General features: G+C 54.2%; 3 protein-coding genes across 8 annotated transcripts; 1 reads left to right on the forward strand and 2 right to left on the reverse strand.

Moving 5' to 3' along the window:
* Window positions 1-389: 389 nt before the first annotated feature.
* LOC144200473 (transcription regulator protein BACH1-like) lies at window positions 390-3,307 on the reverse strand. Of its 2 annotated transcripts, none has more exons than XM_077722656.1 (5): window positions 3,161-3,307; window positions 2,102-2,388; window positions 1,296-2,045; window positions 1,012-1,218; window positions 390-836 (listed from the first exon to the last, which is right to left on the reverse strand). In XM_077722656.1, the coding sequence occupies exons 2-5, from the start codon at window positions 2,366-2,368 to the stop codon at window positions 639-641; spliced, it is 1,422 nt and encodes a 473-aa protein (XP_077578782.1). In that variant the 5' UTR covers window positions 2,369-2,388; window positions 3,161-3,307; the 3' UTR covers window positions 390-638. The 2 variants fall into 2 exon arrangements, with proteins under 2 accessions (XP_077578782.1, XP_077578783.1); XM_077722657.1 differs by lacking the exon at window positions 3,161-3,307 and adding an exon at window positions 2,771-2,887.
* A 284-nt stretch (window positions 3,308-3,591) lies between these two features.
* usp16 (ubiquitin specific peptidase 16) lies at window positions 3,592-9,180 on the reverse strand. Of its 5 annotated transcripts, none has more exons than XM_077722922.1 (19): window positions 8,890-9,180; window positions 8,072-8,145; window positions 7,762-7,961; window positions 7,566-7,669; window positions 7,371-7,483; window positions 7,096-7,304; window positions 6,916-7,011; window positions 6,709-6,839; window positions 6,528-6,615; window positions 6,360-6,441; window positions 6,086-6,177; window positions 5,936-5,989; window positions 5,692-5,817; window positions 5,545-5,598; window positions 4,692-5,217; window positions 4,521-4,615; window positions 4,312-4,398; window positions 4,091-4,226; window positions 3,592-4,027 (listed from the first exon to the last, which is right to left on the reverse strand). In XM_077722922.1, the coding sequence occupies exons 2-19, from the start codon at window positions 8,130-8,132 to the stop codon at window positions 3,912-3,914; spliced, it is 2,370 nt and encodes a 789-aa protein (XP_077579048.1). In that variant the 5' UTR covers window positions 8,133-8,145; window positions 8,890-9,180; the 3' UTR covers window positions 3,592-3,911. The 5 variants fall into 5 exon arrangements, with proteins under 5 accessions (XP_077579048.1, XP_077579046.1, XP_077579047.1 ...); XM_077722920.1 differs by having other exon boundaries at window positions 8,072-8,148; XM_077722921.1 differs by having other exon boundaries at window positions 8,287-9,180.
* On the forward strand, window positions 8,132-10,415 carry rwdd2b (RWD domain containing 2B). Its single transcript, XM_077722925.1, has 4 exons — window positions 8,132-9,238; window positions 9,317-9,384; window positions 9,618-9,998; window positions 10,079-10,415. The coding sequence occupies exons 1-4, from the start codon at window positions 8,972-8,974 to the stop codon at window positions 10,305-10,307; spliced, it is 945 nt and encodes a 314-aa protein (XP_077579051.1). The 5' UTR covers window positions 8,132-8,971; the 3' UTR covers window positions 10,308-10,415.
* Window positions 10,416-11,037: the final 622 nt, after the last annotated feature.

Raw genomic sequence — 11,037 nt, forward strand, 5'->3', positions numbered from 1 at the left:
CATTGATAAAAGCTCCTCACTTTTCCTCATGACATCTTCCAATTACGCCAGCGATTATTGCTCCGATAAAGATGGCGGCCGGGATTAGCAAACAGGCGGATTAGGAACAAATTAAAACATCTGCACTTTTGTCTCCGGCACCCCCGTTGTTGACTTTACAGACATTCCAAGTGACAACTATACTTTGGTGGGAATGATTATGGGGATTTTAAGAAAACATTTCAATGCATTCAGTATATAGTTGTTAAATGGAAATTAAAAATGAAATTGACATGCAACTCGGGCAATAACGGATCAGAAATTGGATTTTTACTGCCACCTAACGGTCTTAAGGTTCTACTACAGATTTTATTTTTTTGTGGGGAATGAGCATATATTTAAGAGTAGTATTCTGTAGAAAAATGATCTTTATTAAAAAAGGGAAGCATTTGAAGAGCAACCGTAATTTTGCATTTGCATTGAATAGCATCTCATATCGCAATCGTTTATTTAGTACTAGCTAGCATGAGTTTGTGTTAGCGTTTGTAGTATTCTCATTTCAATCCAGTTAGTGACTTGCATATTTGTTAAGAAACACATAATAGAACACTGTATAGTCCACGGTTTGGGAATGAGAAGGACGTCCACCCACCCTCTTTTCAGTCCGGCTCCACGTGGACGGCGTCCCGGCGGGCCTCGGGCGACGGCGGCGGCGGCGACGGGGAGAAACGGTCCGGGCCACTTTGCCTCTGGCCATCCCAGGCCAGCCGGCGCAGTCCGCCGATGCTCCGTCGCGTTTCCGCCAGGTCGTGCTGCAGTTGCGTGCGCTCCTCCAGAAGCTTCTCCCTTTGGCTTTTCTGATGCCGGTGGAAGAAGAAAAAAAACTCATCAGTGGCCGTCCACTCACAACTTTTCACGTCACAGCCGTTCAGTCCCGCCAAGCACGCAGACACTTGGCCAAGATGGCCGCCCCGAAGGGGCCCAACTACCGCCCTCACATTTAAAATGGGGTCAACTCTGTAGCGAACTTACCAAGGTGGCGATCTCGCGGTCCAGGTGGTGGATGCCGTCCATCTTCCTCTTCCGGCAGCGCTGAGCCGCCGCCCGGTTTTTGCTGCGCCGCCGGACGTCGTGGACCAGATCCAGCTGCTCGGGGGTCATGGGGTCGCGTTTGACCAGCTGCTGGAAGGCGCTGCGGCTCAGCGTGGAAATGTGCTCCACCGGGAAGGGCAGCGCCACCTGGCCGGAGACATTTGCACGTTGCCACGTGGGGGTGGGGGGGGGCGAAAAAAGGGCAGGTGGCGAAAAAAACCCACCTCGGCCGCTCTCTGACGGGTGGCTTCGGAATCGCCGTCCGTGTCGCCGTCCGCGTCGCCGTCCGTGTCGCCCGAGTTGAGCGAAGACGTGCTCTTCTCCGACGGGGACGGCGCCCGGCCGCCAGACTGGGGCTCCTCGCCCACGTGGCCGTCCACGTCCAGCTCCCTGAGGAAGGGACAGTCGGCCGGATTGGAGCTCAGGTCCAGATGGCGCAGCCAAGCAAAGTCCGAGGGGCCGTTCTCCGGGTCCGGCGGGGCGGCGCTCCCGGCCGGAGAAGACTCCGACCAGAATCCCCGGGCCAGGTGCTCGGCCACCTCGCGCTCCTCCCGACTCCTCCTCCGGCGGAGGAGGAATCCCTGGGATCCGTCGGCGCCGGGCCCCGGCACAGACGGCTCCCGGACGTCCGGACGCGGGCCGGGGACCCGCTCGCCGTCCGACGGAGACCACGCCGGGCGCGCCGAGGAAGAGGCGGGGAGCCCGCCGTCGCCGGCCGGATGCGCCCCACTCGGGGGGAACGCGGGCGACGGCTGCGGCCCGGGGGACCGGGCCCGGGGGTCCCGCCCGCGGGACGCGGGCTCGGCCTCCCCCGCGGACAACTTGGGGAGGAGGAAATGGAAACACGCCGACTCCAGGTCGGCAAATCCCAAGAGTTTAGCGCAGCTTTGAATGTGGTGGATGTTTTCTTTGGTGAAGAGCAACTTGGACGTGTAGGCGAACTGCAGCAAAGGTTCGAAGCCCCGCGCCGTCACCTGGGGACCACGCCACACAAATTCTTTCTTGCCGGGACGGAACGGACGGAACCCACCTCCTGCGGCAAGGCCAAGACGGCGTCACGTTTGGAGGCGGCGCTGGCGGCGCTGGCGGCGCTGGCGGCGCTGGCGGCGGCGCGGAAGTACTCGCTGCAGGACGCCAAGACGGCGGCGTGGGCCCGGAAGCTGCGGCCCTCCGCCACCACGGTCAGGTCGCAGAGGAAGTCCCGTCGCCGCTGCTCGTCCAGACACCGCAGGACGTGGGCGCTGTGCACCGCCGACTGGAAGGTGAAGCCGGAGACGCGGCGTCCTTCCGGCGCCATGCTTCAGCTTCACTCTGGGCCTGCGGGGCGGCCATGAGTCAACTCCGTCATATGTGATGGTAAACACCAGATAGATTATTGACATTTGTAAAAGAGGCCGTTGACAAATAATATAGTTCTTAATGTCCTTGCGTTTGATGGCAATGTTGCCCCTGACAACATGGCCGCCCCGAGGCCATTTTCCACTGACTTTTCATGCTTTTGCCATGAATTGACATCTTCCCACGACATACATACATCGCTGTCAGGGGGGTAAACAATGTGTTGTCAATAACTCAAAAGAGTTTGAGAACAGTAATTGAGTCATTTAAGTGATGTTAGTGGTCCCATCCAACTTGAAACACAACTGGGCTTTTGTTTCGGTCAATTCCGAACGTCACAAGTCTTTACAAGTGAATTAACCGTTCGATTTTGTGACGGTCACGAGTCCAAATATCAAGCTAGTCGATGTTTTCTTCGCACTTGTAAGCTAGTCGAAACAAGTTGAAAACGCTGACTCATGATTGGCCAACTTGACGGAATACACGGGGGGGGGGCGAGGGGGGTCAAAATGCCTGACGGAAAGCTTAGTTAGTTGCACTTTTCTCTGCAAATAATTGATATCAAACTTCTGAATGTTTTCAAGAAGGTTGGACAGAGTAAAAAAACGACATAGGCAGTTTTGAGGCGAGGTCGGCGTCTTCAAATAACGCGAGCAACATCTTAAAGTTGTCATCACTAAACTACGTTGAAAGAAGTGTAGTCGGCTCGGAATAATTGGTTTCAAAAAATAAAAGTAGAATTGGCACTGACCTGGCGTGTCAGCTTGTTATCGGTAGCATTTGTGTGCTTTCAGTCGAGACGAAAGTGCTCATCCGGAATCACAGTCAGCAAAAACACAAGCAGCAGCAGCAGCCGCCGCCGAGAGGCCACTTGCGCATGCGCGGAAAACAAACACCACTTTGTGATAGTAGTATAATACATTGACAGCAATAGGTTTCCGCTATTAACAGCCGTAGTGAGTAGTAATCGTGCATAGCCACACGAGGGCACCGTTTCCCCAGATCGAACTTGATTTTTTGATTCAGAGTGGTCCTGCTGTAACTGGAATGCTCAAACTAGTCTTTTTGACCTGCCATTTCTTTTGAATAACTATTCTTGAAGTGTTATACATCTTCTATGATTTTTGTTCTTATTTCGAATCCTGAATTTGAGCAGATTTGGACAAAAGCAGGTCAGACAAATGTATTTTTATGTCCATTTTGATCTTTATTTTCCCCATAGCAATCTACAAAAACGGCAGGCGTCGTCCTCAAGTGGAGCATCCGGATGGGCACAACGGCGACACAGAGCGTATGGCCCGATACGAGGCCCGCTACTTTATTTCATTCAACCTTTATCCAAAATAGACACACATTTGTATAAAATTGCAGTTCCGCCGTGGACTGGAGGGACCCGTTGGCGCACGTTCCCAACGGCGAGAAAGCAGCGGCTGTAAAAATGTCAGCGGTAAAGTCCTCCTTTATGGAAAGGCGGCCCGACGTGGGCCAAAAGTTGGGCGCGCTTAGCCGATCCTCTCGTAGAACAGGAGGTAGGCTTGGCTGCTCTGCACTCGGCTCTCGGTCACCGGCTGCACGCTGGTGTCGCTGATGTGGAACCAGGAGCCCCGCGGCGCCTCTCCTGGACGGAAGACGGGTTTGACACGACGCTCGGCTCGACTCGACCCGTCGGCCGTCTCCTTACCGTCCGGCCCTTTGGATTTGGAGCACTGGGGTCGCACTTTGACGAAAGCCGTGTAGTGACCCGAGCGCATGGTCCCGCTGTGCTCCACGATGCCGTACAGGCCGTAGAGAATCCGCCGCTCGCCTTCCGCCACGTTCTGCGAGGACGGGAAGCGACATCCGTCTGGCTTTTGGCACTCGTCGGTCATGTTTCAACGAGGCCCTCCATCCGGTGGTACGCACCTTACTCTTGAGTGCGCAAAAGGGGGCCAGGTCCAGAAGCAGGGGGAAGGGCACGTGCCGGTTGACCTTGGAGATCCCGTAACCGTTCTGGAAGAGACAAAAAAAAAAAAAAAGGGATTGGACGGCGAGCTCCTGGACAGACGGTGGCCTTTTTTTCAGTCCAAAGGGATTCAAACTAGGATTGTATTGTATTTTTTGTTGTTTTTGACCTGCTGAAACCTCTTGAGGTGTAGCGTGAGCACCGGCGGAGGCGACGAGATCAGCATTTGCTTGGACGCCTCCGTGTAGACGTTCTTTTTGGCTCCTAGAGGAGAAAGATCCAAAGAGAAAGGCCATTTCCGACGGGGACTATTTTTTCCGTTCCCGTTTGGTGGGCTCACCCGCCGCCGTTGACGGCGCCGCGGCCTTGTTCCTGCCGGCCAGGCGTCGCGTGCAGTTGACGCAGAGCAGGCTGTTGTTGTCGCTGAGGAGCTCCTCCTCGGTGAAGTGGAAGAGGCACGACTCTACCGAGCACTCCTGCTTGTCCGGGGACGGGCGGCGGGCCAGCGTCTGGAAGGCCAGCTCGGGGTCCTGGTTGACCACCCGGTACTCCTTTCCCCGCTCCTCCGGCTCCTCCCGCTCCTTTGGCTCCTCCCTCCGCTCCGGCTCCTCCTCCCCCTCGCTCTCCTCCGTGTCCGAGTAGTCTGCCGCCGCCGCCGCCTCGTCGTTCAAGCTGATTTTTCCCAGGCGCTCGGCCAGAGAGAACTCAAAGTCGTCGTCGTCGTCGTCCACAAGGTTGGAGGCCGAGTCCAGGGGCGAATCGGCGCCGCTCTCCGAGGCGCCGCGGCCGACGGGGGGCGGCGGCGACGGCGACGACAGGCTCCCCAGGCTCGCTCGGCTTTCCAGCTTGTGCTGCCGTTTTTGATGCTGCCGAAAGAGAGAGGGGAAAAAAAAAAAAAAGACTTTTTGGGTTTGGGACCCTGGCAAATGTTCTGGCGTTAAACAGCGGCAGGGAAAACTTTGGACACCCCCGACCATTCTGTTATTGTCAACTTCCAATGGGAAATGTTTTGATGTTACTTTCTGCTTCGGGCATAGCAAGACCGCACAATGGATGGAAAATGTAAGAAGAAAAAAAAAAAAGCCATTTTAGGGTGACATGGTCGGTGGAGGAGGCGCCCAATGGTTGTCATACCGCTGTACGTTCTAACCCTGCGTGTCAAATGGATGTTTTGCAAGCGAGTCATTATTTACAGATTGCTCCAAAAAGGCCTGCTGATCATGAAAATGAAAGGGCGTATCATTTTCCTGAGCAAGAAATACACAAAGGGAGTTAGTACGGTGAAAAGCGGGGCGTTAGTTGACGGAGGGCCAACGCTGGCGGCGCGCCGGCTTACTTACCTTGGCCTGTTTCTTGGCCTGCTTCTTGGCTTTTTTCTGCTGGTACTTGCTGCCGGCGGCAGCGTCCTCGCTTTCGCCTTCTCGCCCGTCCTCGCTGGCTTTGCTCGGGGGCTTCTTTCTGTACGCCTGTATGGGCGGGGGAGACATTTTCTGAGTTGAGAAACTGAAGAAAAGTAACGTGTCGAGTAACCGCAACCCCCCGATCTTCAACCCTAATCACCTGGACCGGCAAAGGCGGGCTCACCTGATCGGAGACCGGGAGGGAAAGATCCAGGAACATCTCGGTGACCACGGATACCTGTCGGAGCAAATGGGCTCAGCGTTTGTTGAATTGGGTCGAGTCCACGCCAGGCCACGCCGGGCCACGCCAGGCCACAAATCTCCATTCACTCACGGTTTTACAGCGCTGACACATGATGGTGCTGGTGATCTCCCCGCCGAAGACCCGGTCCACAAAATTCTTGGGCAGGCCGTTTTTTTCATACTCTGCGCTCCAAAAGGAGGGGGGGGGGGGGTACAATTTGTGAATACAAGAGTAGACGGTACATTTTCAAGGAGGACGTCCCTCCCGATGACGATTGCCAGCTGCCGTTGACGGACATTTCTGGCCATCGACGACAGCTGGAGAATAAACCATTGAAATTTTCTTTTTCAACGTTGGGACGCACCTTTGACGACGGACTTGAGCTGCTCTTCGTCTTTGTGTTTTCCCGATCGCTTCAGGGCCTCCGCGATGGCGCTGCTCACCCTCTGGGACACAAATGGGCTCCAGTTGGCTTGGCTAGGAGGGAGGGAGGGAGGGAAGAAGGGAGGGAAGGAAGGAGGGAGGCACCTACTTTGCTTTCCTCCGCCCTCATGCCGTCCAACAGGTAGCGCAGCAGCTCCTGGCTGTCTTGCTGCTGATATCCTTTAAACCTGGCGGCCCTGCACCACAAAAAGACAAAAAGAGGACGGCAGAGAGAAAGCGTCAAAGTGGCGTCCCGCCGCCGCCGCCACCGATCTCGCATCTGTACTCACTTGGTACAAACTTGCGTAAAGAGCTCCTGCGGCCTCACCACCTCCTTCTTGGACTCTTGGATTTCGTTGAGGAGCTGATTCATGGCCACCGTCAGCGAGCCGGGGCGATCCAGTTCCGCCACGATGCTTTTCTGCCGGAGCGCCAATTTGAGAAAAGGGGAAAGGTCGGGCCGCCGCCGCCGCCGGCGCCGCGGGTGGCTGACGTACCAGTTTGGAGGAGGAGGCGGGTTTGACGCTGAGGCTGCTCTGCTCTTGGATCACTTTGCCCAGCGTCTGTCTCAGCAGTTGCGTCTGCGAAAGGTTCTGCCGGGCGGGAGAGAGAGAGGGAGGGAGAAAGGCTAACGCCTCCGTTCGGCCCTTAGAACGTCTGCTGGTCCAACCTCTCACCTGGATGACGGCGTTGAAGAAACACGTGTTGCCCAGGTTGCAGAGCCCCCGGATGGGAACGCCCGGGTCGTCCTCGGCCTTGGAGGCGGACTCTTTCCTGGCGGCGGCGGCGGGCCTCCTCTCGCGGCTGCGGCTCCTGGGGCTCTCCTCGTCTTGGTCGTCCTTGGTCTTGAAGGAGACGCTCTTGGGCCGCGCCTCCGCCGCGCCGTCTTCCCGGAGAAGACAGCCAAAGTCAGGAAAACTCGGAAGGTGGGGCTTTGCTCCGACGTTCTTACTTTTGGGACCACCGCCACCGGCATCCGGCTGCCTGCTCTTTTTTATGCCGCTGACCAGCTGGGCCAGCTGACTGGTGGCGGAGTAGCGCACCTCGTCGTCGCACTCGTAGCACCTGGCGGAGTAGGATGGGTGTCAAAATGGCGATCCCGATTCCAGCGCCAAACGGAGCCGGCCCATTGCCGAAATGCACTCACCAAACACTCCAGCTGTCCAAACTGATCACCAGGCAATGCAAATCGGACCGCGGCGTTTCGTAGTGCTTGATGGCGTGCTGGTTCTTGGAGCTTCGGCCGCATCCCTTTCAAAAAAAAAAAAATATATATATATATATAAATGTCATCATACGCTGAAAAGGCCTATTTTTTGGGGTGGAAAAGAAGAAACGTTTACTCTGTGGCCACATTTCATGCACATCCAGACTTCGGCCACCGAATCCTTCTCGTCCTCAGAGTCGGGAGATGGTTTTCCGCTTATGTTCCCCTTAATTTCTTCATTTTTACAGTCCTGGCAACGCGTCCAATCCAACATGCCCGAGATCTTCTTGAGAAGAGTCTGGTCCGTGCCTTTCCTAATGTGCCTGCAAGCTGGACCTTTGACGAGTTCAAATACATTATATACATTATTATTATCATTTATTTAAACAGCTTTTTTTAAGTAGTTGACCAATTAGTGACTTTGTTGAAAATGTGTGCATGCTTACCGGTCATTTCAAATTCATCATCCTCTCTGGAACTCCTCACCTTCGCTTTTTTCTTCCCCATGTTCCCCTATTCTCTGCTATTACAGACGGAAATCACACATGACGTGTTTCTGTTGTAATATTGCTTAAAAACAAGCCAATTACGTCAAGTTCAAAGTCGAATACGAGCACGAAATATCAAAACGTGACCGAAGTGCCCGCTTGAGAAGACATACTTGCCACGGACCACGTCACGCGTTCTCTTTCGTTTGGTGTACTTTTTCTTCCCGCTCGACGACAACATGAATCCAGACATGTTAGCCAATGTTACACCGAATTAGCCCCGGGGAGCACATCCGCACGCATGAAAATGATATATAGCGGATAAACATGCCACTTGAAACGGATAGGGAACCGGAGGTCAAATATAACCGGGTCAACTCTTCACATTCACTTCCGGACAGTTGCATGTTAGCCGTTAGCATGCGAAACTAAGACACACATATCTCGTACATATACTCGCTAAAGCGGTTGTTTGCAATTATTACTGCGGAGACGTAGTGTTATTCACTGTCCGTATAACATAGTACCTAGTAGGAACTTTTTTTGTCTGGCGTTTGTGCGTCGCCTAAAAGGTTCCCCGGGATAGCGTGTCCGTCCGTCGCTAGCATGTTTGGCTAGTGCTTGTCCATTTTAAATTGATAGGACGGTGGTGGCGCTGGGGCAGTCTAATGCTCTTGAGCGAATTTTATCCACGACCCAATTTATCACAAACATTAATAGCGACTTTGAATTGGTGAATTGCGTCGGCTAAATAATTCCGGGGAGGAACACGCTACCCGTTTCAACGTGGACGCGTCGGAGGAAACTCTCTATAAAGTCCATTAAAAATGAGAAGGCAACCATGACAGCGTTTCTCCAATGGAGGCTTCTTTGAGCATGTCCGTGTTCCGAGAACGCGCAGAAGCTCAGCTTGCAGAGCTGGACCTTCTGGCCAGCATGTTCCCCACGGAACTGGAGATAGTGGACCAGCTGGCCCTGGCCGAGTTGCGGAATCAGGTCGAAGTCGAGGCCGAAGGCCAGACCTCCTCCTCCTCCTCCTCCTCATCGGCCGAACAACTTCCTTCCTCCAGACCTCACTTCGTCATCAACTTGAGACTGGACGATGACAGGAGAGCCGCTGAAGGGGTAGAAACACCCTTTAAACGACCATTTTACCTGTCATGAATGAATAAATGAGTCATAATAACTACATCTTGTTGCCAGATTGATTTCATTCTCTCCTGCACGTATCCTCCTGACTATCCCGGCGTGCTTCCGGAGTTAACTGTAAGGTAAGAATTGAATGCCAGGCCTCCCATTTTCAAGGGATGAGACGCCCGGTGCCGTCAGTGACAGCCAAACGCCAATAAGTTGATAGTCTTCGACGGTTCACGGCCAGAGGAAGAACATTTTTTTCACCGCCATTGACGGGAGTTGTCGTCCGATCCCTTGGAAGTGCCAGCCTCGGGCAGATGATTATAAATGGAGCGTGGCAGTAAAAGAAGCAACTCTCGGTATCCATCAGGTGCGGCCAGCTGACGCGAGCCCAGAGGCCACGCCTCCACTCGGACCTCCGCGCCCACCTGGCCCGGGCCTGCCCGGGAGAGCCATGCGTGCTGCCGGCGGTGGAGTGGCTCCGAGACAACTTGGGCGATCTGGTCCGGGCCTCGTCGGCGGCGGCGGTGGCGGCGGTGGCGGCGGCGCCCCCCGGAGACAATGACCATGACGGCGAGGAGGCCTTTGCGCGCCTCTGGATCTACAGCCACCACATTTACAACGCCAGCAAGCGGAAGAACATCTTGGAGTGGGCCCAAGAGCTGCGACTGTCCGGCTTCAGCATGCCGGGGAAGCCCGGCGTGGTTTGCGTGGAAGGCGCCCGAGACGACTGCGAGGACTTCTGGGCAAGGTCATACGTAGATTCCATCAATGAACGATGAGTGTCTGAATGTTTGCTGATTTATGAACCTCCCTCTCCCTTTTCCTTAGAGTGAAATGTCTCACCTGGAAGCGGATCACCGTTCGCCACCGAGAAGACGTTTCCCTCCGCCGCGGCTCGGACGCCGACTCCTTTCGCAAATTCGACGCTTTCCGAGAAGCGCTTTTCGACGGGGGCCGAGGAAAGCGTGGCGACTTGGGCTCGCTTTACCGCTTCTTGCAAGAGAAAGACTGCCACCACGTCTTCCAGGCCTATTTCGGCTTGGAGGGACAGCGGTAAGGCCAAAACCCGCCGGGCAGCGGGCAAAATGGACCCAACACCCCTCAAAGCCATTGAAAAATGATCATGGGTGTCTCTTGGCCGTGAATGATTAAAATGTTAATTTTATATATTCGTGCGGTATTTTTCTGATACTTTCTGTATATTTCTAAAAGGTCAATTCAGGCATCAGAGAGAGGGTTAAACGTATCTCAGACGACGGTTCGTCGTCCAACACCGTTTTAGTCACGTTTAGAGGAAGTTCTTGTTTTGACCACCAGACGGCAGTATGGACAAGCTCATCGTTGGGAATAGTACTATATATAGCGCACGGCTAACGAAAACTTCCTCTTTTGTGGGTCAGACTAAGGTGAAAACACCACGCTTTTCACAAGAATGGGCGTCATCCACTTGTACTAGGAATTGGTGTTATTGACCCGAGAGGCGTGCGTGTGTGTGTGTGTGCGTGCACGCCTCCACTTGTTTTGCAGATCGTTAACAACTGGGATCAATAACAACATCTTGGTGGTTGAATGATCAACTCATGCTTTCTTGTTATCGTGAGCCAAGCTCTCTTCGGGGGCGCATTTGTTTTCTCCAACATTCTTCGATATTTATACTTCATTAGGTGGAGATCATTTCAAAAAAGAGGGGGAAAAAATCCGTCTGCCGGCGTCGTTTGCCTTTCAAGACGGATTGCTTTCCATCAAACAGATGCGGCGCTCCGCCACAGCTGTGCTTTGATTGGACG

The sequence above is a fragment of the Stigmatopora nigra genome, chromosome 8, assembly GCF_051989575.1.
Source record: "Stigmatopora nigra isolate UIUO_SnigA chromosome 8, RoL_Snig_1.1, whole genome shotgun sequence".
NCBI lineage: Eukaryota > Metazoa > Chordata > Actinopteri > Syngnathiformes > Syngnathidae > Stigmatopora > Stigmatopora nigra.

Coding starts and splice junctions, on each gene's coding strand:
- LOC144200473 (XM_077722656.1), bottom strand. CDS start 2,368: ATGGCGCCGGAAGGACGCCGCGTCTCCGGCTTCACCTTCCAGTCGGCG. Junction 1,219..1,295: donor CCCGTCAGAGAGCGGCCGAG/GTGGGTTTTTTT, acceptor GTCTCCGGCCAG/GTGGCGCTGCCCTTCCCGGT. Junction 837..1,011: donor ACCGCGAGATCGCCACCTTG/GTAAGTTCGCTA, acceptor CACCGGCATCAG/AAAAGCCAAAGGGAGAAGCT.
- rwdd2b (XM_077722925.1), top strand. CDS start 8,972: ATGGAGGCTTCTTTGAGCATGTCCGTGTTCCGAGAACGCGCAGAAGCT. Junction 9,385..9,617: donor CTTCCGGAGTTAACTGTAAG/GTAAGAATTGAA, acceptor GGTATCCATCAG/GTGCGGCCAGCTGACGCGAG. Junction 9,999..10,078: donor TGCGAGGACTTCTGGGCAAG/GTCATACGTAGA, acceptor CCTTTTCCTTAG/AGTGAAATGTCTCACCTGGA.
- usp16 (XM_077722922.1), bottom strand. CDS start 8,132: ATGGGGAAGAAAAAAGCGAAGGTGAGGAGTTCCAGAGAGGATGATGAA. Junction 5,818..5,935: donor CCCTCCCGGTCTCCGATCAG/GTGAGCCCGCCT, acceptor CCGCCCATACAG/GCGTACAGAAAGAAGCCCCC. Junction 4,227..4,311: donor TTTGCGCACTCAAGAGTAAG/GTGCGTACCACC, acceptor CCGTCCTCGCAG/AACGTGGCGGAAGGCGAGCG.